Here is a 21,194-nt window from a genome sequence, read left to right as displayed (position 1 = left end):
CCAGCCTGGGGTTGGGGTGGGCAGAAAATAAATAAATTCTTTTTTTTTTTTTTTGAGACGGAGTGTCGCTGTCGCCCAGGCTGGAGTGCAGTGGCACGATCTCCGCTCACTGCAGGCTCCGTCCCCCGGGGTTCACGCCATTCTCCTGCCTCAGCCTCCGGAGTAGCTAGGACTACAGGCGCCCACCACCACGCCCGGCTAATGTTTTGTATTTTTAGTAGAGACAGGGTTTCACCGTGTTAGCCAGGATGGTCTCGATCTCCTGACCTCGTGATCCGCCCACCTTGGCCTCCAAAAGTGCTGGGATTACAGGCGTGAGCCACCGCACCCGGCCGAAAATAAGTTCTTAAGTTTCCCCTAACTCTCTCCAGCTCTCCTGAGAACTGTGACCCTGCCTTGGGAGGGTCAGTTGTGCTCTCTTCCTGTGTCCAGGTTATTAATGCCATCTAGATGCCCACCTGTTTCTATCCCTACCTAAATGCCTGCTCCATGGACTGCGAGCTGATGGAGGAGGTGACAGGGCTGCCCCTCACCAACCACACTCATCAACACAGGGCCCAGGGAGAACCGACGGTGTGGAGACAAAGGCTTATAAACTCAAGGAGAACTTAAAAATAAGGTGAGAGGGATGTAAACCCAGGAGATAATCCTTTCTGCCTCTCTCTTGCTATCTGCTCTGCCAGAGATGGAAGGGGCTGGCCAATACTGGCTTTGGGAGACCGAAAGAAAAAGGATTGGTCCAGCATGGTGGCTCATGCCTGTAATCCCAACACTTTGGGAAGCTGAGGCAGGCGGATTGCTTGAGCCCAGAAGTTCAAGACCAGTCTGAGCAACAAGGCAAAACCCTGTCTCTGCAAAAAATACAAAAATTAGCCAGGCATGGTGGCACATGCCTGTGGTCCCAGCTACACAGGAGGCTAAGGCAGGAGGATGGGAGGATTGCTTGAGCCCAGGAGGTCAAGGCTACAGTGAGCCATGATTGCGTCACTGCACTACAGCCTGGGCAACAGAGCGAGACCCTATCTCAAAAAAAAAAAAAAAAAAGGGAAGAAGAGAGAATTAACCTTATAATAAAGGGAGAGGAGAATGGGATGGGAAGAGGGTAAGAAAGAGAAATAAGATTGGAGAGAGGAAAAAATATAAAATATTTCATGCCTGTAATCCCAGCACTTTGGGAGGCCGAGGCGGGCAGATCATGAGGTCAGGAGATCAAGACCATCCTGGCCAACATGGTGAAACCCCCTCTCTACTAAAATACAATTTAAAAAAAGCGCATGCCTGTAGTCCCATCTACTCGGGAGGCTGAGGCAGGGGAATCGCTTGAACCCGGGAGGTGGAGGTTGTAGTGAGCCAAGATCGTACCACTGCACTCAAGCCTGGCGACAGAGTGAGACTCTGTCTCAAAAAAAAAAAAAAAAAAAAATGAAGGGAGAAGAAAGAATAGGATCATAATCAAGAAAAAGGGAAAGAGAAAAAAAAAAGCAGAGACAGGAGGGCAGAAGAAGTGAGGAAGAAAGGGAATGAAGCAGGGAAGGGGAGAGGAGCAGAGCGAGGGCAGATGAGAGAACAGACTCCAGCCTGCACAGAAGTGGCACCATCCGCTGCATATTTATGACCCTGCCAGAGAACCGGTTGAGGGGAACAGGCGGGGGGAGCTCGTGGTGGAGGAAAATATGAAGACGAAGAGCTAAGCTGCTCTGGTCCCTTGGCAGAAAGCAAGCACGGAAACAGAATGTAAAGCAGGCGGGCTCCACGGTAGCCAGAGAGCAGGCCAGGCGGGGTGGGAGAGAAGCACCTGCCCGTCAGCTGGCCTGGCAGCGAGGCACAGGCCTCTGAGGACTGTCCGGGGGCCTGTCCAGCCCTGCTGAGCATGCGCGGCTCCAGCGCTGGGGCAGCTCTGCCGTTTGGTGCGGCCCGGGAGAAGTGTGAACCCACCTCCAGCCGTTTCACTTGCGTCCTTTCAAACTCCAGGCGTGTCTCCAGCTCCCGTATCTTAGCTTCCTGCCTGCTCACCAGGGACTTGTCCACCATGGACTGCTCCAGGAACTCCACCTGGCTCTGGAGGGCTTGTAGCTAGAGGTGGGGGACAGGAAGAGAAGAAAGAACTGAGCCCAGAAAGGGAGGAGACTGTGTCTGGGGCAGGCAATATCACCACAGTGACCAGAAGGCAAGGGGAGGGAGGGATGCACCTGGGAGGAAAGAGAATGGAGCCCTGGGCCAGAGGCCTCCCCCATCTGCCCCAGTGCTTGGCACAGATCTTGCCCTTCAGAGAGAAAGGAGAAAGCTAAGGATCGGAGAGGGAATACAAATGGGAAATGAGGCAGGGAAAGCCCAAATGTCTGCTATGGTGACATGGCTCCAAGCCTAGCTCTTGCTCCTCATTTACGCTGCTCTGTGGATTACTGATGGCAGAGAAAAGCGCCTTCTAAACTGTGAACTTGGGGGTTCCTCCCACACCTAGTGACCCTGGCACTCTCTCTCTCCTGAGGGAGCCCCTGGTCCTCACCTTCTCCTGCAGCTCCTGCTTCTCTTTGTTGGCTTCTTCTAGCTGAGCTTGGAGATCATTTATCTGAGCCAGGTCCCGGGAAGCCTGGGAAAGGAGTGAGAGCATCAGAAGCAGGATCCCCCATAAGCATTCAACCAGCCCAGCCCAGCTGGAACACCAGGGGACCGAGGTTCCCACTCCATCACCTCCCAAAACAAGCGGTTGTGCGGGGGACCCATGAGGAGGACCAGAAGGATGGTGACGGTGCAGAGTGTGACGGGCACTCCTGGCAGGGGTACCTGAGCCACGGCAGCCTTGTGCTTCTTCATCAATTCATTCATGTCTTCCTGATCTTCCTCCAGCCGGTTCTGGATCTCATTCTTCTCACGCTGAAGGCGGCTCAGCTGCTCCTCCAGCTGGAGAGAGGCAAAGACAGATCAGAGGGCCTCAGGCCCAGTGTGCCTGTGGGCTCCAGCTGCCTCCAATGGCAGGGGCATTGTAGAGAAGATGATAATGGGCTGAGCCTGGCTGCTGGGGTGGGTCCCAGGACTAGTGATGCTCAAGGAGCTGCCTGTCCTGCTCTGGACCAGGGAGATGAGGGAAAGGGCTGTGTGCAGTACAGGCAGACCCTGGGCCTCTGAGCTGAATGACAGCTGCTTCCTGGCAGCTCCTTTGAGGCTAATGAGAAGGCAGAAAAGGTCTGCCCAGAACAAATGACCCATCATCCTGGCACTATCAGTCCAGGCCCTGGCCTGCGTGCACTCTGCCCCCTTCAGGCCCCAGGGAAGGACCCCTCAAGTCTGCGAAGGTCTCCTGGCTTAGACTCTCATTTTCCCTGGGACTGCCCACTCCCTGGGCATCCAGCCCCCACAGCCAGTCCCCTCCTTGGGGGAGGGGAAGAGAGATCCAACAGCAGCTTCAGGAAATGAATGAATCTATTAGCCTGTAATTCCAAACCAAAATGACTGTGTTGGCTCCTTCTCTGCCCCATCCATCTTGTTACTGGGCTGTGGGGAGCTGGGGAAGCCTCCGCCAAGAAATTTATTAACTCAGATTTAAATAAAATGGTAATTTCATAACAACCTTTTTTAACACAATTAAGGAATTTGAATTACTCACCTGAAAACTGCTGAGGAGCACAAATGTCATGGGGATAAATCAAGCCCGTGAGATTGGCATCTCTCAGCAGCTAGGTGACTAGCTCAGGGGCCATGAAGCCACCAGCCAGCCCAGCCTCCTCCCCTGCCCCATTCCCTGCCCAAGGGGCCTGCCCACTGGGGTGGGTCCCAGGACCAGTGATGCTCAAGGAGCTGCCTGTACTGGCCGCATCCCAGTAATGAATTCTCTGCCGATGGATGGGCCGTGGGAGAGGTGGGAAATTAAAAGGGAGGCATTAAATAAGAGCTCTAATTAGCTGCCGCTTGGGCTTGTCAGTGGGCTGGGCAGGGGGAAGGGGAAGGAAGCCAAGCCATCCTGTCCTCTTATCGGTGCTTCTGCTAATCTCTAGGCACCTGTTTACATCCCTCAGCCACATTAGCTGCCTTTATTTATGGTGTTGGGGCCTGCGGCCAAGCTCCCGTAGGCAGGTGGTTAAACAGGGAGATGGGCCCTTGCTGTCTCCCTCTTCTGCCCGCTCCTCCCCGAGGCCTCTGCTCAGTGTGGAGAGACGCAGAGGAGGGGAGGCCTGCTCTTCCTGCAGCAAGTCCTGGCGTGAAAGGACCTGTCACAAGTCCTGACGTGGAGGGACCTGTCTAGGGTGAAGGGAGCCACAGAGGCAGCTCTATTCTGCCTCAGCCCCCCGAGCTCTGCCCCGGGCACCTTGGCCCCTCACCGCTGTCTTGGCTTTGGCGATGTCATCAATCTGCAGGTGCAGGTCTTCGATCTCCACCTCCATTGCTTTCCGTGCTTTCACGGCTGCCGCACAGGTGAACTCTGACTCCTCCAGCTGGACACAGACCACCCCCGCCCCAGGGAGAGATGTCAGCCATTCCTTGGGGGCAGGAGGGCTGTACAGGAAAGAGGGAGCTCGGATGCCCTCCTTCTCCTCCTCCATTCACTTCAGACCCCAGGGCCATGGCTGTGTGGTGGTGCACGCGTGGGGATCTCCTCCCGTGACATGGCTGGTGGGCACCAGGCCCCATCCACACCATCCCAGGCTGGGTGGTGAGACAGTAAGGCACACGCAGAGCCTGGGGAGTCTAGCTGCTACACGTGGCTCTCCCCTCTTTCCTGTCACTTTCCTTCCCAAGGACTCAAGAACCACTGAGAGGAGCGAGAGAGAGAAAGAAAATGGAAAGGTAAGCTCTGTTGTGCCTGGATCAGCCGTGTGCTCTCTGTGGATACCTGGTTCTTGAGCTGGGCAATCTCTCGCTTGCTGGGAGCACTGTTCTTCAGGTGGTCCAGCATGAGCTGGGCATCTGCCAGCAGGGCCTTGGTGCGCTTCAGGTCCTTCCGCAGCCGCTTCTCTGACTCAAAGTCCCGCCGGTTCACCTGGGTGGGCACCAGCAGTTGGGGTTCTGGGCTCTGCACAGGGCCTCCTCCTATCTTCCCCAAGCTCCCTCCTCACCACGTCCTCATTATCAGTGTCCCCATAAGGATGCTGGAAGAGCCAGGATCATGCCAACCAGCGATAAAGGGCTGGGTGTGCCAATGTATGGTGATGCCCCCATCCCACAAGGGATGACGATGGGCTCTTTGCAGCATCCCCACCCCCGACAGCTCTGTTCGTGGCTCCCCATCCCTAGGATCCCCACTCCTCAGGCCGCATGGGCAGGCAGCCGGCCAGGCTTGGTGGGTGGAGCATCCCCTGACCTGGTCGCTGAGGGTGGCGAGCTTGCCCTCCAGCTCCCGCTTCTCTCGCAGCACCTTCTGCTTGTCCTCATACTCTTCCTCTAGCTGCACCTCCATCTGTTTTAACTGGAGTACCGTGGGGACAGAGACCCGTCCGTCCCTTTAGTGCCTGGTGCCAAGCAGGCCCCTTCCATTCTGGGTTCCCCACTCCAGGAAAACAGTGGGGCAGGCCTGAGCACAATGATGTTGGTGGAGGGGTCAGAACCTAAATTCCAGGTTTCTAGGGTTTCAAAGCAGCCTGGGAGGGCGAGGAGGGATGGCAGGCCACATGCGGTGGCTAGCCAAGACAGAGTAGGAGAGACCTTGCCGCACGGTGGAGACCTGCCCGGCCAGGCTGGCTGACTGCAGGCAGCACCAGTGCAGCGTAGCACAGCAGGGGCACAGGGGGCTGCCCCTGGCACAGAAAGCAGGGAGCGTTAGTTCCTCAGGGGCCCAAGCTTCTCTACAGACTCTGAGCCAATACATCCTGCCAATGCTAGGATCCCGAGAGGCGCTTCCTGGCCCAGAATGACAATGGAAGACGATGTGGCTGAGGTAGGGAGGTGGAAAGCCCCTTACTTTAAAGCGGTGATGGGAACAGGTGTTTACGCTGGACAGGTAAGTACTCAGATACCTTACCTTCTTCTGACACGACTGCCGGGCCTCCTCCACCTCCTCATCCCGACTCTCCATCTCCTTAGAATGGGTCTGTCTCATCCGCTCCATCTCCATCTCCAGACGCAGCTTGGCCTGGAGGTGGTTGGAGTAGGGTCTGGGTTCCCTCCCCAGCTGTGGCCACCCCCTTCCCACCTGTGCATGGCTCTCCCTAGGCTCAGGGGCTGAGAACGTCCACCAGCCAGTTCCCTTTGCTGGCACCTTGCTCCCGTGGCAGCAGCTTCTCCAGAGCAGCTGAACTCCCTTACTAGAGGTCTGGCATAGGCCCACAGAGAGGCAGCTGGGGTGGGGACAGTCCTGCAGCTTCTCCGTCTGCCTGCAGGCTCCAGCTCCCTGAACTGACTTGGTGGCTGGGTAGCAGGCTGGGTGGGCCTGTGGCCCTCAGCTGCCATGCATCCTGAGCCCCTCCCTACTAGAGCTCCATCAGATTTGTTTTTGTGGAAAGTTCCACGAGTGCGTCTTCACACTGTGGCTGGCACAGATCAGGTGCTCACTCCACATTTTGTGAGTAGGTGAGTGAGTGAATACGCGAATGAATGGAGGCAGGATCCTCTGGCCCATGCCTGAGGCTGGCTGTGGGGATGGTGGCGGACTCGCTGTACCTCACCTCTCCCTTGGCCAAGCCCTCCTGTACCTGTTCCAGCATCTGGATAGTCCCTGCCTGCTCATCCAGCTCTTCTTCCTGATCCTTGACTTTGGCCTCCAGGTCCCGGAGCTGTTTCTTGACCTTGGCTAGAGAAGCCTCATCCTTGGACTCTTGGGAAGAAATGTCCTGGAGCTCTGCCTCTAGAGACACAACCTTCTGGGTGAACCCTGCAATGTCCATGTCTTTTTCCTGGAGCAAAAGAGATGAGGCTGGTGCAGGGCTGACCCCAGGTTGTGAGGGGGACAGGGCACAGATGGTGGGTGGCCCTACCCACCTCTAGTTGCTGCTTCAGGCTGAAAGCCTCAGCGAGGAGCATGTCCTTCTCCCGCTGCAGCTTCTCCCGCTGCAGCTTCTCCCGCTGGGCCTCCTCATGCGCCTGCGAGAGCTCACTGTCAAACCTGCGAGGGAGTGTGGCGGCTCCATCAGATGGGGAAGAGCCGGGGTCCCCCACACAGACACTGTCAGGAGGTGGTGCCATGGACAGGACTCAAGCAGGGGTGGGGGGACCCATGCAGCCCTAACGTGGGGCCAGTTGTAAGGTAGCGGTGACATTTAGAGGTGGCAGGTCAGGCCACTGAGGCCCAATTGAGCAACTGGCTCTGGGATAGGGAGCACTCAGGTGAGCCCTTTCACCAAGTAGGCCTAAGAGGGACCCACAGACTGCTAAACAGGCCCCCTCAGGAGTTAAGTCTCTACATTTTCCATTTCAACACATCAAAGAATGAGGGACCCAGGTGAGGGTGGGGTGGGAAAAGGATAGAGATGAGCACCCTGCTTCCACTAACTCACTTTCCACAGTTTGGTTCGACAACTGTAAGGGCAACAGCTGGCTCCTTGCCCCTGCCTCTGGGCACCAGCCTTTGGCCAGGACCACGCACCCCAGCAGTGCCGGCAGGACACCACCAGGACACCCCATACTGGGTTCAGAGCTGGCATTCCCACTGTGCCCAGCTGGCCACATGCCTCAATGGGCACACAGGGGGCCTCGTTCTTCACTCCTCCACTTGCCAGCCTTCCATTTCCCACTAAATATGGAGCAAATTGCTCAAATTCCTCTTAACACCTTCCCTAAATAGCTAATCAGGTTCCTGTGGAAGTTGAACGCTCCCCTTACCCCAACTCCACATCAAAAAAAGTAAGAAAACTCCGGGCAGCTGAAACCTAATAAGTTGCCCGGCGGGGAGCAGGGCAGCACAGTAACTAGGCCGAGCTGGCAATGTCATCGGGTGCTCAGAAGGGGGGTCGAGCTAAGGGTGCCAGCCTTTGGGTAAAGGGGTAGGGTGGGGGCAGAGATGAGAATGAGGGAAGTGGCGGTCATGGTGTCAGGTGGGAGGAATAGAAAACCTTCCTATTTCCCCCAGCTGGGGAGATGGTGGTTGGTCCAGGAGGCCGGGGGTAACCCAGGGTCACTGGAAAGGTTCTGTTCTGCCATCCTCACTCCCAGCGTTGTGGGTGTGGGGATACCCCTTCACAAAGGCAACCAGTGCCTCTGCTGAGAAGCCCTTCCCCTGCAGAGGAGAAATGGGCACTGTTCCCGCTCGCCAGGGCGCCCTGCTGTTCCTAGGGTGTGTGGGTTCCTCAGTACTGCTAATGAAGGCGTCCCATCCTCATTCCCAGCCCCGGAAATTAATTTAGATTGGATTTTCTCCTGTGAGGGCCACCCCCCTCCTTTGTATCATTACCATAATGAGATGGAAGTGGCACGGTAGTTTAACGACATTAGTCAGGAGAGTGTGTTTGTGTAGCTGAGGCAAGTGAGGGAGAGGCAGAGCTGGGGGCTGAGGGCAGGGACATAGAGGTTCCTGCACAGGCCCTGGTTGATGCACTTCCTGATGGGGCCTGGCACGGGATGACAGGCACATGATGCGGGGAGCACCTCTGAAAGCAGAGGCCTGGGCAGGCCTTCAGTGGGGACACAGCCTGAGTCCACCCTGGAGGTCAGGAGGGGGCCCCTTCACGTTCCAAGATGAGTGACCAGGCAAGCAAGGCCCCTGGACAAATTCAGGTCCTTCCTTCTTTCCTCCCTGGAGGGCGAGGAGGCAGTCCTGTCTGTGGCTGCTCCAGAAGGTTCTCTGGGCCCAGGGCAGGGGGCCCACCCACCTCCTCTGCTTCTTCTCCAGTTCGTGGTTGCGGACCTGCTGGCCCTCCAGGTGCAGCTTGGTGTCTTGCAGCTCAGCCGTCAGTCGCTGGCACTTCTTCTTGAGCTGCTGCAGAGCCCGCTGACTCTCCTCACTATCTGCCTGCAGGTCCCCGAGCTAGGGGCCAAGATGGGGTGCATATACAGAGAGACCCAGAAGCATAGGTGGAGAAGGTGAGGAGAGGGAAGTGGGTGAGTGAGGGGAAGACCCAGGGATGCGGGAGGAAGTCGGGTCTCCCAGGGAACTGAAGAAGCTCTAATGATAGCTTGCTCCTGATTGCCCCTGCACCAAGAAGCTAACATGCCAGCCTCCCCGATCCATTCCAGCCAGGCCTGCCTGCCCCCAGCGTTCACTGGACCGACACAAGGCACCAGTCCTCTCCTGGCCCTCCCAGGCACAGGCCTCAGCTCCTCCCCAGCCTCACCCGCCGTTCCAGCTGCCTCTTGTTCTGCTGCTCCACCTCCAGCTTGTCCTCAAACTCCTGCTGGAGCCGTTTCTTGGTGAAGTCCACCTCCCGCACAGCCCGCTCATACTTCAGCCGCCACTCGCCACCTGTGGGGTTGAGGCAGACAAGGGAGGATGGAGGTGCTGAGAGTCCCCAGAAGGGGCAGAGGGGAAGGAGGATGGGGCAGGGGGAGCAGCAGGTGGAGTCAGCCAGGGCTCAGAAAGCTCTCTGCAATGATGGCTTCCTCCCAAGGCAGAAGGAGCCACTAGCCAGGAGAAGACCAGAGCAGGAGATGTGGCTACATGTGCTGTGCCCCCCAAAGGACTGCTGGGACCACGGCCCTCAGTCTTTGTCATGATCATGGTTGTTTCAGCTCTACCTAACAATCCCCTGCATTTATTGGCACCTCTGCCTTCTCATCTGTTTCTTTCAGTTTAGCCCCATGGAGGGGAGACAGGCCTGGACAAGGGGCATGACTACCCAGGGGTGGGCATCAGGGCTCGCATTGCGGGCCACTGCCAAGCTCCTTGGGCCTCAGGCCCACCTGCATCATCATCATCCACTTCCCCGTTGATCTCCGCTGCCCGGATGAGACGGGCCTCCATCACCTCCATTTCCATAACCTCCATCTGCTTCTTCAGTGCATCGTACTGGGTCTGCAGAAGACAGGGTTTCAGGGTGTGCCATTCCATCCCCTCATACCCACTCCCCGAACCACACAGACCATGATCACATGCTTACCAAGGGCAGACAGGGATGCTGGGCTAGGGGTGAAGATGCCAACTGTCTTTGGGGGGAGCCAATGGGCACTAGGGTATGGCAGTCACCAGCCTGCTGTTCTCACCCAGGCCCTGCCCTCACCTGCAGTTCCTTCATCTCCTTCTCAGCCCGGAGCCTCTCTGCTGTCTCCGCGTCCAGCAGCTGGGAGGCGGACTCTCCTGTGTTACGCTCATCTGTCAGCTCCGATGTCAGCTCTGAGATCTGGGGTTGGGGGTAGGGAGTCACCACCAGTTGAAGTGCCTGCCTCACTCAGTCAGAACACCTGGGGGACCTGCAGGGGCTGGGTCTCCCTGCAGCCATGCCCAGTCGGTGTGGTGCCAGGAGTCACTCACCCGGCTCTCCAGCCGGTCACTGTTGAGCCGCAGCTCGTTCCTCTCCTTCTCCACCTTCTCGAGCTTGCTCCGCAGCTGCTGGATCTCCTCCTAGGGTGGACCAAAGAGGGCAAAGTGAGCCAAAGGCACTGCGAGGGGTTGGGGCCCTGGGTCTGCACCCCTGTAGTGAACGAAGCTGATGAAGCTTGGGCCAGGACGCCATGGGGAAGGCATGTCCCCAATAGCAGAGCCACTGCCTCCTGGGGATCCTGTCCCTAGACGCTTCCCAATAAGCTAGGGATGCCCAAGATTTTATCGTAAGAGGCTGTCCAGGGGCTCAGCCAGCACCCCAGAGGGACATCTTCTGTTTGATGAGCACATTTCAAGGATGCCAGCTCTCTGGACTAAACGAAGAAGCGCCTGGAAGCCCAAGATAAACCGGCAAGGCCTCCCCCTACCCAGAGACTTGGCCCTCTCAGGCTGTCACATACGTCTTTGTTCCGGATCTGCTCCTCTGACAGCTGTACTTCGATGAGGGGCCTCACTGTGGTAAAAAGCTTCCACCAAGGCCAGTCCTTCACCCCTTTGTTCTTCTTGATGTTCTTCTGTACACAGCGAATGGCCAGGTCCTGGATCTGCAGGTGGGGTGGGGGTGGTGCACAGCGGGGCTCTCAGTCACCCTGGCCAAGCTCGGCCCAGGATCCTCCCCACCACCAGCACAGGCCCCCAGGGCTGCTCCTCTGGCCCCCTGACCCCGAGTCAGATACTTATGCTCCCCCTTGCCCCAGGCTCACTCCATCCCTCAAAGGGTGGGCAGCACAGAACCCAGCCCTGGGAGCACTGCGCTGGGCACTAGCCACTCCACTGCCATTAGGAATAATTTCATCTGCTTTATTTGCTGCCTGATTATTTCCAGCACCCTGGCCTAGCTGTGCTATGAAACCTAATCTTGCTGAAACACAAGAGGCGGCAGTGCTGGCTGTTTTATGGACTTGCTAATAAGAAAAGGAGTCGCTGACACAGCTCCTTAATCTTCATGGAGCAGCCTATGATCCAGAGCCCACCTTTGCCTGGGCCCTGATTCCCCTACGCCTCAACAAAGCCCTCCAACCAGGCCCCGTCGCTGGGCACACCAGCACACTTGCTGGCACCAGGGAGCTGCCTGTTCCCCACCCTGGCCCAGGACATGGTGTCCTGGGAGGTTCCTGCCTCTTCTCCCCCTTATAGCCCCCACCCCAGGAACTTGGCTGTGCCCATCTAGGTTGGGGAGGGGGAGGGGATGTCTCTAGAGCAGCACCTTTCTCTTCTTGAAGTGCTGGCGGGCCAGGTAGCCCCTGCAGGCTGCTTGGAACAGGGTTAGGTTCCTGCTGGTTTGTTCATCCCGCTGCTCCTCCAGCCGTGCCAAGGTGCCCGCCCGGAAGAACACCTGTGAAAAAGCAGGCCAGGTGAAGGCAGGATACTGGGCCAGCCCAGCAGAGGAAAGGCAGAGAAGGTGAGGAACTGGAGAAACAAGCAGGCCAGGGAGTACAGCCCTTGGCTTGGGAAGAGCCTCAAAATCCAATTGTCCAAGAGAGGAGGGGAGGAGCAGGAAGAGGCCCTGGGAAGGTTGAGGGAGAAGGGGCTGGGGAGGTTTTGGCAGGGGAGGGGTAAGGTGTGAAATTTAACTTCAAAGAGAGATGAAAGGAGAGGGAAGGTAAAGGGAAGATACCTGGGGCAAGGAAGGAAATGGAGCAGTCATCGGTCAAACAGGGAGGGGGCGTCCTGCCACATCTGTGAGGGCTTCCTCACCCAGGACTGCCAGCAACCCTGTCAATGCCCCCTGTGCCCACAGCCCACTGCAGGGCCCAACCTGGGCTCCAGGCCCCTCTGACTCCCAACTGCTGGGATCGGGTGAGTGGATGCTGGAGAATGTCTGTGTGAGAAGCAGCGCTGGGGAGCAGCGTGCAGAGGAAAAGCGGGGAGAATGGGAAGGGGGGTGGTGGGAAGCTCCTGCCTTCTCCTCCCCCTCCCTGCTAGTTTCATTTCAGATGGTCTCCTCTTTCATGTGCCACCCCCCAACACACACCCAAGTTTCACCTTCTCATGAAGAAGCCAGTGAGGTGGGCGGGGGTTGGCCCAGCTGAGGGACCTGTCATACAGGTTTGGGGGCTGGAGGGCAGGCATGTGCAGAACCAGCTGGGTGCCCCCACGCCCGGCCTTTCCTTAACACTCTGTGCCGCCCTGAGATAGGGCTCAGTAAAATTTGCCACACGCCACAAAGGGAAGTGTGTGTGAAACGGGAAGGGTCAGGTGAAAAAAATGGCTCTATCCATGAGAGTGGGCAGAGACACCTAGGTATAGGCCTACCTCCAACTGGCACAGAACACAGAAAATTCCTTTTTGTAGGGCAAAGAGAAGATGTGAACATCATGGGAAACACAGGTTACATAAATGCACTCAGCCAACAGACACAGTATCCCAAGGCCCCCTTCAGCAAAGATGCAAACAGAGGGCCTAAACTTTCTGCTGAGAAAGCTCTACCTCTGGCAACTCCACAGAAACCTGGTCCCCTGAGGCTGGCCTTGGAAAAAGCCAGCTCAGTCCTTTGTGACACTTCCCTAAATCCCACCATCGAACATGGGGTTTCCCATGGGTCTTAAGTTCTACCTGAGCCTCAATTTCTTTTCCTTAAATTTATTTTGAACAGTCTTGCTCTGTCACCCAGGCTGGAGTAAAGTGGTGTGATCATCGATCACTGCAACCTCTACCTCCCAGGCTTAAGCTATCGTCCCACCTCAGCCTCCCCAGTAGCTGGGACTACAGGTGTGCACCACCATTCCCAGCTAATTTTTGTATTTTTTGTAGAGATGGGGTCTCCCTATGTTGCCCAGGCTGGTCTTGAACTCCTGGCATCAAGCAATCCTCCTGCCTCAGCCTCCCAAAGTACTGAGATTACAGACATGAGCTGCTGTGCCTGGCTGCTCAATTTCTTTCTTTCTTTTTTTGGAGACAGAGTCTTGCTCTGTCACCCAGGCTGGAATGCAGTGGTGCAATCTCTGCTTACTGCAACCTCCACCTCCTGAGCTCGAGCGATTCTCATGCCTCAGCCTCCCGAGTAGCTGGGACTACAGGTGCCCGTCACCATGCCCAGATACTTTTTTTGTATTTCAGTAGAGATGGGGTTTCACCATGTTGCCCAGGGTGGTCTCAAACTCCTGGGCTCAGGCAATCTGCCCACCTCAGCCTCCCAAAGTGGTAGGATTGCAGGCGTGAGCCACCACGCCTGGCCCCCAGCTGCTTAATTTCATATAATGTGCAAGCCTGAAATCCTGCTGGGGGTAAGGAATATCCAAGTCCCGCTGGAGGACAGCAAACACGCTTGGTTAGGACACATAGCCACCTGACCAGGGCAGAAGTGAGGTGCTGGAGTAGGGGGTGGATAATGGCTCAGAGACACAATGAGAAGAGAAAGAATGGTCTAGAGGCCAAAGCAGTGAGCCTCAAATCTCTCTTGAACATTTGGGGGGTTAAGGGTCCTTTTGGGTATTGGGTGAAAGCTCAGGGCCATCTCCTCCCCAGAAAACACATTCATACAAATTTTACAATGTCAGGAGGCTCTGAGCCCCCCCAGAGTCCTTATTGAAACTCTCAGGGTCCCATGGCTCAGATGAAGACCCCCCTCCTCTGAAGCAATGTGACACACAGGGAATCCTCGCCCATGAGTCAGTGTTAACCAGAGCCTAGACGACCTGAACTTTCTTTCCCAAACTAGATGTGAGCAGGCACCCAATGTTGACCCAGCTCTGCCCTTGAGTGACAGTGGGCCCTGGGGCTTGCCTGCCTCAGCCGGGCACCTGGCATGGCTCAGGACGACAGAAGGTCTGAGATGGCAGCTGGGGAGAGGATCAGCCTGTAGAGGCCCTTTCCTGCCCTTCCCGAGATAGGCCTGGGAACCCAGGCATGGGCTGGAGGAGGTGCCATCCCCAGTGGCAGCCAGCAGCAGCTCAGCCTGCTTGAGAGGCAGGAATCCTGGCGGGAAAGACCAGGGTGAGTGGACCCAGGGAGAGACCCCGCAGCTGAAGCAAATCCTGACAGCAGATAGCCCTAGGCAGGGGCCCAGCTGGCAGCCCCAGCTTAAAAAAGCAGGAGGAGGGGAACAGAGAGAGAGAAAAGAGCTGAACCAGACACAGAGGTAGACAAAGCAGTGACACAAACCAGAAAATGACACAGAAAGTGGATGGGACACAAAGACACAGAGAACAAGGAGAGAAACAGAAAAACAGAACTAGAAACCAAGGAATAGAGACCAGCAGGGACAGCCAGAGACAGCAGAAGCAAAGATGGGAAGACGCAAAGACACAGAGATGGGAGCGATTGACAGTGAGGAAGGGCAGGAGGAGCCAGGAAAGTGACTCAACATGCAGGGCCGAGAGGACCAAGCACACAGGACAAGTGAGACTCAAGCCTCTGCAAGCACCTCCTTCCACCGCACACGCCCCACGGGGCCCTGCAACCGAGAGTTCCTTCCCTCTCTGCTGGCAGACAACTGGTCCAGAACCCTCTCTGGCTCTCCACTGGCCTCCCTTCCACCCTGGCCCTGGGGCACACATGCGGGTGCCACCTGTCCAAGCTTCTTAGGCTCGGAAGAGAGGGGCATGCAGGGCTTCCTGCCTGTGGGAGGAATGCTCAGCTGACCCTTTGGTGAGGAGTGACGTGGCAGACTGGCACCCAGGGGCCAGCGTGCCTGCATTTTACGCATGGCGTTCCATTCAGATGAGGAATTTGGCCTGTGGGCAGGTGGTGGTGGCACAGCCTCACCATGTCCTACTTGCTCTCTGGAACCCAGCAGCCCCAGATAACTCTCCACAGGGGCTGTACCCAAGGCCTCCTGCCTCTTCCAGCCCACATCCTCTGGGTCCAGCCCTCCTGTCTCCCCCACTCCCCACACCAGGACTCGGGCCAAGTTCAGGGCCACCTTCCACCCACTCTCTCCTGACATCACAGAGGTGTTCCACTGAACAAGCCAGTTATCCAGAATGAAGGAAAGCCAGGTTGCTGCATCTGAAACCTCTAGCTCCCTGGCCCCTGGCCCTGAAGGGGGCAGCCCCTGAGTGGCTGGGCGGGGTGGAGCTGGGGGCAAGACTCAGAGGGCACCAGGAGACTGGTGATGTCTGGCTGAGCAAAGAGAACAGGAGGAGTGGGCCAGCCACCTGACAGGGGCCCCTGGAGTGAGGCCCGACTGCCCTCCTGTGGGACAACTCACCCGGCTCAGGCCCATGCAGCAGCTGCTCTTCTCCAGATCCAAGCACTCCAGCAGCTCCTCCACTGCCTGTGGAGAGAGGCCTCTGTCAGGCAGTCCGCCTGGGCCTCCCCTCACCATGCAGGGCTTTCTCCAGGCCCTTGGCCCTTCCCCTCCCTCCTCCTAGACAGTCTGTTATTCATGCACTTGCGTGGGCTTCCTCAGTGTCAGGCACTGGGTTGGACTCTGGGGACATAGAGATGACTACGAGAGGAACAAACCGTCTTGCTGGGGAGCAAGACAAGTGAACTTGTGCAGTGCCCACAGGAGGTCGCACCTACGCAAGGCACCTCAGACAGCTGTTGGTTGTGCTGAGAACTTATGATACAAGTGAGAATTTGTTGGACAAAGTAGGGGAGAGGGCATTTCAGGCAGAGGAACCAGTGTATGCAAAGGCCTGGGAGCACAAGACAGCAAAATGCACTGAGGAAACTCCAAGTCACTCACTGGAACTGGGGGGTGGGTAGTGAAGGTGCAACTACAGAGGGGGCTGAAGCCAAAGCATGTGGAGCCCCATGTGCTTCGGGAGCCCCTGAAGGGTTCTCTTAGGGATGGGCATGATCAGGTCTGCATTGGTAGAGGTCTCACTGGCAAATGGGTAGATGGATGGAGACCCACCCCACTTAGGCAGTAATCCACAGGAAGGGAGGCTAGAGCCTGGCCCAAGGGAAAGAGAAGAGGAGAACACGCAGCAGGTGTTAAGGAGACAGAGCCTTGCTGGATACGGGGATAGGGTATGTAAGGAGGAATCTAGGGCTATACTGAGATTTCCGATTTACGTAACTAAGCAGATAATGATGCCATTCCCCAAAGTAGGGAATATAAGAGAAAGAGGCGGCTTGTGGGGAGAATGAGTTTGGTTTGAACAAGCTGAGTCTGAGATGCCATAAGGGATAGGGTAGAGAAGTCCAGGAGGCAGCCAGATAGAAATGTATGTCTGGAGCTCAGGAGAGAGGCCTGGGCTAGGGGTATTGATTTGGGAGTCATCAATATATATGTGATAATTGAAGTGATGAGTGTGAATGAGGATGGCCAGGAAGAGGGTGCAGAATAGAAAATACATATGGCCAAGGACAGAGTCCTGAGGAAGACACCTCTTTACTTCAGGGGCAAGTGGAAAAGAGGACCTCAGAGGGAGTGAGAACAGAGTCAAGGGGGAAACCAGGAGTGGCAGCAAAGAGGCCCAGGAGAGAATGTCCCAGAAAGAACGGAGCCCCATGCTGCTAAGAATTCAAGTAACAGAGGGATAGTAAAGTGCCAGTTGCGCCAGGCGCAGTGGCTCACGCCTGTAATCCCAGCACTTTGGGAGGCTGAGGTGGGTGGATCATGAGGTCAGGAGATCAAGACCATCCTGGCTAACACGGTGAAACCCCATCTCTACTAAAAATACAAAAAATTAGCTGGGCATGGGCCTGTAGTCCCAGCTACTTGGGAGGCTGAGGCAGGAGAATCGTGTGAACCTGGGAGGTGGAGCTTGCAGTGAGCTGAGATGGCGCCACTGCACTCCAGCCTGGGCGACAGAACGAGACTCTGTCTCAAAAAAAAAAAGAAAAGTGCCGGTTGGCTCTGGCAATATGGAGGGCGTGAGGGATGAGAAGACCAGTGCCAGGGCATCAGGGAGAGGGACCAGGCAGCCATGGGCAGTGAGGGCAGCAGGAGGAAAGCCCAGGGCAGGCAGGAGGCAGAGCACAGTCCAGGGAGACGATGATAGAGGCTCCTTCCAGAGAGCAAAACCTGCAGGTCTGTGGGGAGTTTCTCCATGGAGAGAAAAGGGCCAGGAGAAAGAGATGCCAGAGGAAAAAGAGAGAGAAGTGAATTCACACTGATGGAATGGGTCTCTGGGGAGACCCAAGGAAATGGACTCCAAGGCACAGGATCAAGGGACTGGATGAGAGGGACCCTCCCCACCAAGACAGAAGGGGTACGGGAAGAAGGAGGCTGGGGAAGAGAGGTTTGCAGGAGGCAGAAGAAGCTGGAGCCTGATGTCCTGAGATCTGAAGGCTGGGCATCTGCTGGGAAGGTGAGCCAGGAAGGTGGGGCAGAGAGGATTTGAGAAGAAAGATGGAGAATGCAATAGCAGACAGGAAGCCTGGAGTCACGGCCAGATAAGGAGGGGACATTTAGAAGACTTGCTGGTCCCCCTGAGGGCCCACCAAAGGCTGAAGACCATGAACCTGTAGGAAGTCAAGTCCACAAAGTTGTATAATTTTCTCCCACCACCCTTGGGAGCCCAAAGCAAGGAGTGCAGACACCCAGAGGCTGGCGCTTCGGTGGGAGTTGGGCAGGCCAGGTGCTGCGGGAGGCTCAGGAGGGCTGAGGGTGAGGGAGGCCGAGTGACTGCAGAGTGAACCATGGAAAAGGAGACAATTCACAGAGAAATGGAGTGTGATCCAGAAAGAGAAGTTCTGATGGAGCCAGAGAGCGGGTGTCCTGAGGGGAAGAGAGGAGTGGGACCAGCAGGCACGAGGCTGTAGTCAGAGAAGGCCACGCTGGGATTTATGATTTTGGAGCTGGGGCATTTCCAGAGCTGATGAGGTACTGGTGTAGCCACAGGTGGGAGGCTGGAATGGAGGCTGAGGGCCTGTGAGAAGGGGGCGTGGGACGGGCATCTATGTCCACATGAGGTTGCCCAGGCCACCAGCAGGCCAAAGGAGGGAGGGAAGTTCTTCCGAGCCCCCTCCATGAATTCAGGTCTTTAAGGCAGGGGTGGAGGGGCAGGGGGGCACACACAGAGACAGGCTGGGCACTCTGTGGGCTTTCTGCCCCATTCTGCAGCATCCTCTCCATTTAGGGAAGCCATCCTAAGGTCTGAGGTGCTTTCAGAATCAGGCTGGGTGCCTGAGGCCCAAGCACAGTAAAGGAGGGGTCCTCTGCTCTGGGAGCCCTGTGACTGTCTAAGGGGCTGCCTCTGGGGCTCAAGGTGATAGCCCAGACGGGCAGGGAGACCCCTTCCACAGCCACAAGTTCACCAACCAGGGCCGGCAAACGGCCCGGCAGCCTATGTTCACCTGGCACCACGGAGGTCTCACCATATCCACCTTCCTTCTAGGAGGAATGTTCGCCCAGCCCTGGACAGCTTCCTGCTTCAGGAACCAATCCCTGACATGGGGGTCCAGGTGCCATCGGTGGGGCTCCCAAAGCACTAATAATTCTCATGCACCCTCAGTGCGCCCAGGCCCTGCTCGCTCCTGGATGATTGTCTGGCTCACCAGCAAGCAGACACCCCCAGCTCAGGCCTCCAAGGAGGGGGTGGCTCTTCTCCAGCTCCTATGGTCTGGGCCCCAGGACACAGCTGGGTGCTTCCAAAACTGGGAGCCTGAGCAGGGCCAGATGAGCTGTCTCCAGGGAAGGGAAGGCAGATGAGTCTGGAAAGGGCAGCTGCTTGAGGGGCCTGGGCAGAGGGAGAGCGGTCTGGGGACCTGGACCTACCCGCCTTTCATCCACCACGATGTAGTTACGCCCGTGTTTCTTGGTCAGGTGCGGGGCCAGGACATCAAAGCGGCGGCGGAACTCGGAAAACACCATGTGGTCAGGGTAACCTAGAGAGAGCAGCCCAGAGCCAGGCCTGTCAACGCCACCTGCTCCCAGCACACCCCAGTAGCCACTGTGCCTGGGCAGTCAGTGGAGAGTCACCAAAAGGGAAGAAACTGCAGGGGGTGGGGAGCCTGTGGTTGAAGGCAGGCCTAGAAAGGAGAGTGGGTAGGCAGGGAAGAGGAAGAGAAGGCCAGGAGGACAATCAGGCCTGCTCCACAGGGGGATAGGAAGGCCCAAAAAAGGAACAGCCTCCTTCAGAGAGAAGTAAGCTCCTAGTAGTCAGTGAGGTATGCAAATGGGGGGTTGTGGGGTAGCTGACCAGCTGGGAGGAAGGCTACATCCCAATCCCCAAGATGCTTTCCAGCCCTCAAAGTCTATGCCTCAGTGATAACCCAGACAAAATAATGTCTTATGGTCTTAAAAAAAAAAAAAAAAAAAAGACACCAGGCCAGGCGTGGTGGCTCACGCCTGTAATCCTATCACTTTGGGAGGCCAAGGTGGGAGGATCACTTGAGGCCAGGAGTTTAGACAAGCCTGGCCAGCATGGTGAAACTCTGTCTCTACCAAAAGTACAAAAAAGTAAGCCGGGTATGGTGGTGCATGCCTGTAGTCCCAGCTACTCAGGAGGCCGAGGCAGGAGAATCGCTTGAACTCAGGAGGCAGAGGCTGCAGTGAGCCAACATCACACCACTGCACTCCAGCCTGGGAGACAGAGCAAGAGTGTGTCTCAAAAAAAAAAAAAAGGCACCAGAGAGTAGCTGAGAGGAATCGTGCATTGGCTAGGTGCTGGATTCCTGGCCCTGCCTCTTAGGATCATGTGACCTTGGGCCAGTCACTCAACCTTTCTGAGCCTCAGTTTCTTCACCTTTAAACAGCGGCCCTCGCACTTATCTCACATGGTAGTCATGGAGATTAAATGAGAAACCAGGTAAAAAGCACAGTGTGACTCACTTGGTTGGCATTTAATAAACACTCCTTTTCCCCCTCTGTCCACTAGAGCAGGACATGAGAAAGGCTGCCCTCCTTGCCTCACTCTGACCTTGAGTCCTAGGCCAGGTGACCAAAAAGACTTGTAGATTCTCTTTCCCTGAAGAGTGTCTGGGCTTCAGGTCAGGGGAGGTGTGACCTGACTTTTGGCTTGGAGCAAAGTGGGTCAGAGCAGTGGCTAGCAGGAAGTGACCCCAAGTCACCCTGATCTTACCAGAGCCCAGGGTGGAGGGCCACGAACTCCACTCCCACAAAATCACAGAATTTCAAACTAGAAAGGGATCTTAAACCAGATCCAACTCATCTGTCAGACACAGAAACGGAGGCCTGGGAGGAGCGACTGGCTTGCTCAAGGTCACAAAGGCTGCTGCTGGGGGCAGAACTGGCTTCCAAACCTGGACTCCTGACAGCTAGCCAAGGGCGTGCTCCACAGCAATGATGGGCTAGCTGGCTCTGGGAAACCCTCCAGCTGGGAGGTGAGGCTGATGCATGTGCCTGATAATTGAAACAGGAGGTGGGGGCTGCTGAGGGGCCAAGACAAAGTGAGCTATTGATTGTATCTGAATTGCAATTAAATTGATGGGCCGGGATAGCAGGTCTGGACGCCTGGCATCTTAATTAATCATCAGTGCTATAGTCGGTGGCTGGGGGCCGGGTGAGGGAAGGGGGGCCTGCCGCTGCTGGCCTCATCGATCTGCTTGTTTGAGTAACGCACATTGATTTTGGTTCAGAGCGGTAACAATCTGGTTTTGAAATAATAAACACCAACTCCATATCAAGACGTGGGGACAGATCGATGATTTATTTAGAGCAGGGCAGGGAGCCTGTTTCCTGGCTTGGGCTGCTAAGGAAGTTTTAGTGCCCATGGGAATGCCTGAAGGGGACCTGGCTGTGGGTGGGTGGGACCCTACCTGCTCTTCTAGTGAAGGAGAAAAACAGCAGAAACCCAGCAACTCATAACTTCTCAGGCAAAAAACAACAAAAAAAACCAAAAAAACCCCACCCTACTTGAGAGACATGAGACATGACTCTACAGCCAGCCTGCCTGGTCAAATCCCACTCTGCCACTCAGGAGCTGTGTGACCT

At 56.3% G+C, this 21,194-nt stretch overlaps 1 protein-coding gene across 38 annotated transcripts in view; it reads right to left on the bottom strand.

The window, feature by feature from the left end:
• MYO18A (myosin XVIIIA) overlaps positions 1-21,194 on the bottom strand; it is a 136,038-nt gene that overhangs the window by 14,503 nt on the left and 100,341 nt on the right. For all 38 annotated transcript variants that reach the window (XR_010152918.1, XR_010152919.1, XR_010152917.1 and 35 more), the window contains 18 exons: positions 19,017-19,126; positions 15,552-15,617; positions 11,607-11,735; positions 10,801-10,944; positions 10,331-10,420; positions 10,080-10,199; positions 9,763-9,874; positions 9,198-9,325; positions 8,736-8,890; positions 6,910-7,033; positions 6,624-6,824; positions 5,954-6,064; positions 5,297-5,401; positions 4,829-4,975; positions 4,317-4,430; positions 2,785-2,901; positions 2,507-2,590; positions 1,936-2,073 (listed from right to left, as the gene is read on the bottom strand). Coding sequence is in view for 35 of the 38 variants with exons in the window: in XM_063798795.1 (XP_063654865.1) it covers positions 1,936-2,073; positions 2,507-2,590; positions 2,785-2,901; positions 4,317-4,430; positions 4,829-4,975; positions 5,297-5,401; positions 5,954-6,064; positions 6,624-6,824; positions 6,910-7,033; positions 8,736-8,890; positions 9,198-9,325; positions 9,763-9,874; positions 10,080-10,199; positions 10,331-10,420; positions 10,801-10,944; positions 11,607-11,735; positions 15,552-15,617; positions 19,017-19,126 (2,195 nt within the window). In the remaining 3 variants the exon portion in view is untranslated. The remainder of the gene's footprint in view (positions 1-1,935; positions 2,074-2,506; positions 2,591-2,784; positions 2,902-4,316; positions 4,431-4,828; positions 4,976-5,296; positions 5,402-5,953; positions 6,065-6,623; positions 6,825-6,909; positions 7,034-8,735; positions 8,891-9,197; positions 9,326-9,762; positions 9,875-10,079; positions 10,200-10,330; positions 10,421-10,800; positions 10,945-11,606; positions 11,736-15,551; positions 15,618-19,016; positions 19,127-21,194) is intronic.

This window comes from Pan troglodytes, chromosome 19, assembly GCF_028858775.2.
Source record: "Pan troglodytes isolate AG18354 chromosome 19, NHGRI_mPanTro3-v2.0_pri, whole genome shotgun sequence".
Lineage (NCBI taxonomy): Eukaryota > Metazoa > Chordata > Mammalia > Primates > Hominidae > Pan > Pan troglodytes.
This window is presented reverse-complemented; position numbering and strand designations above follow the sequence as displayed.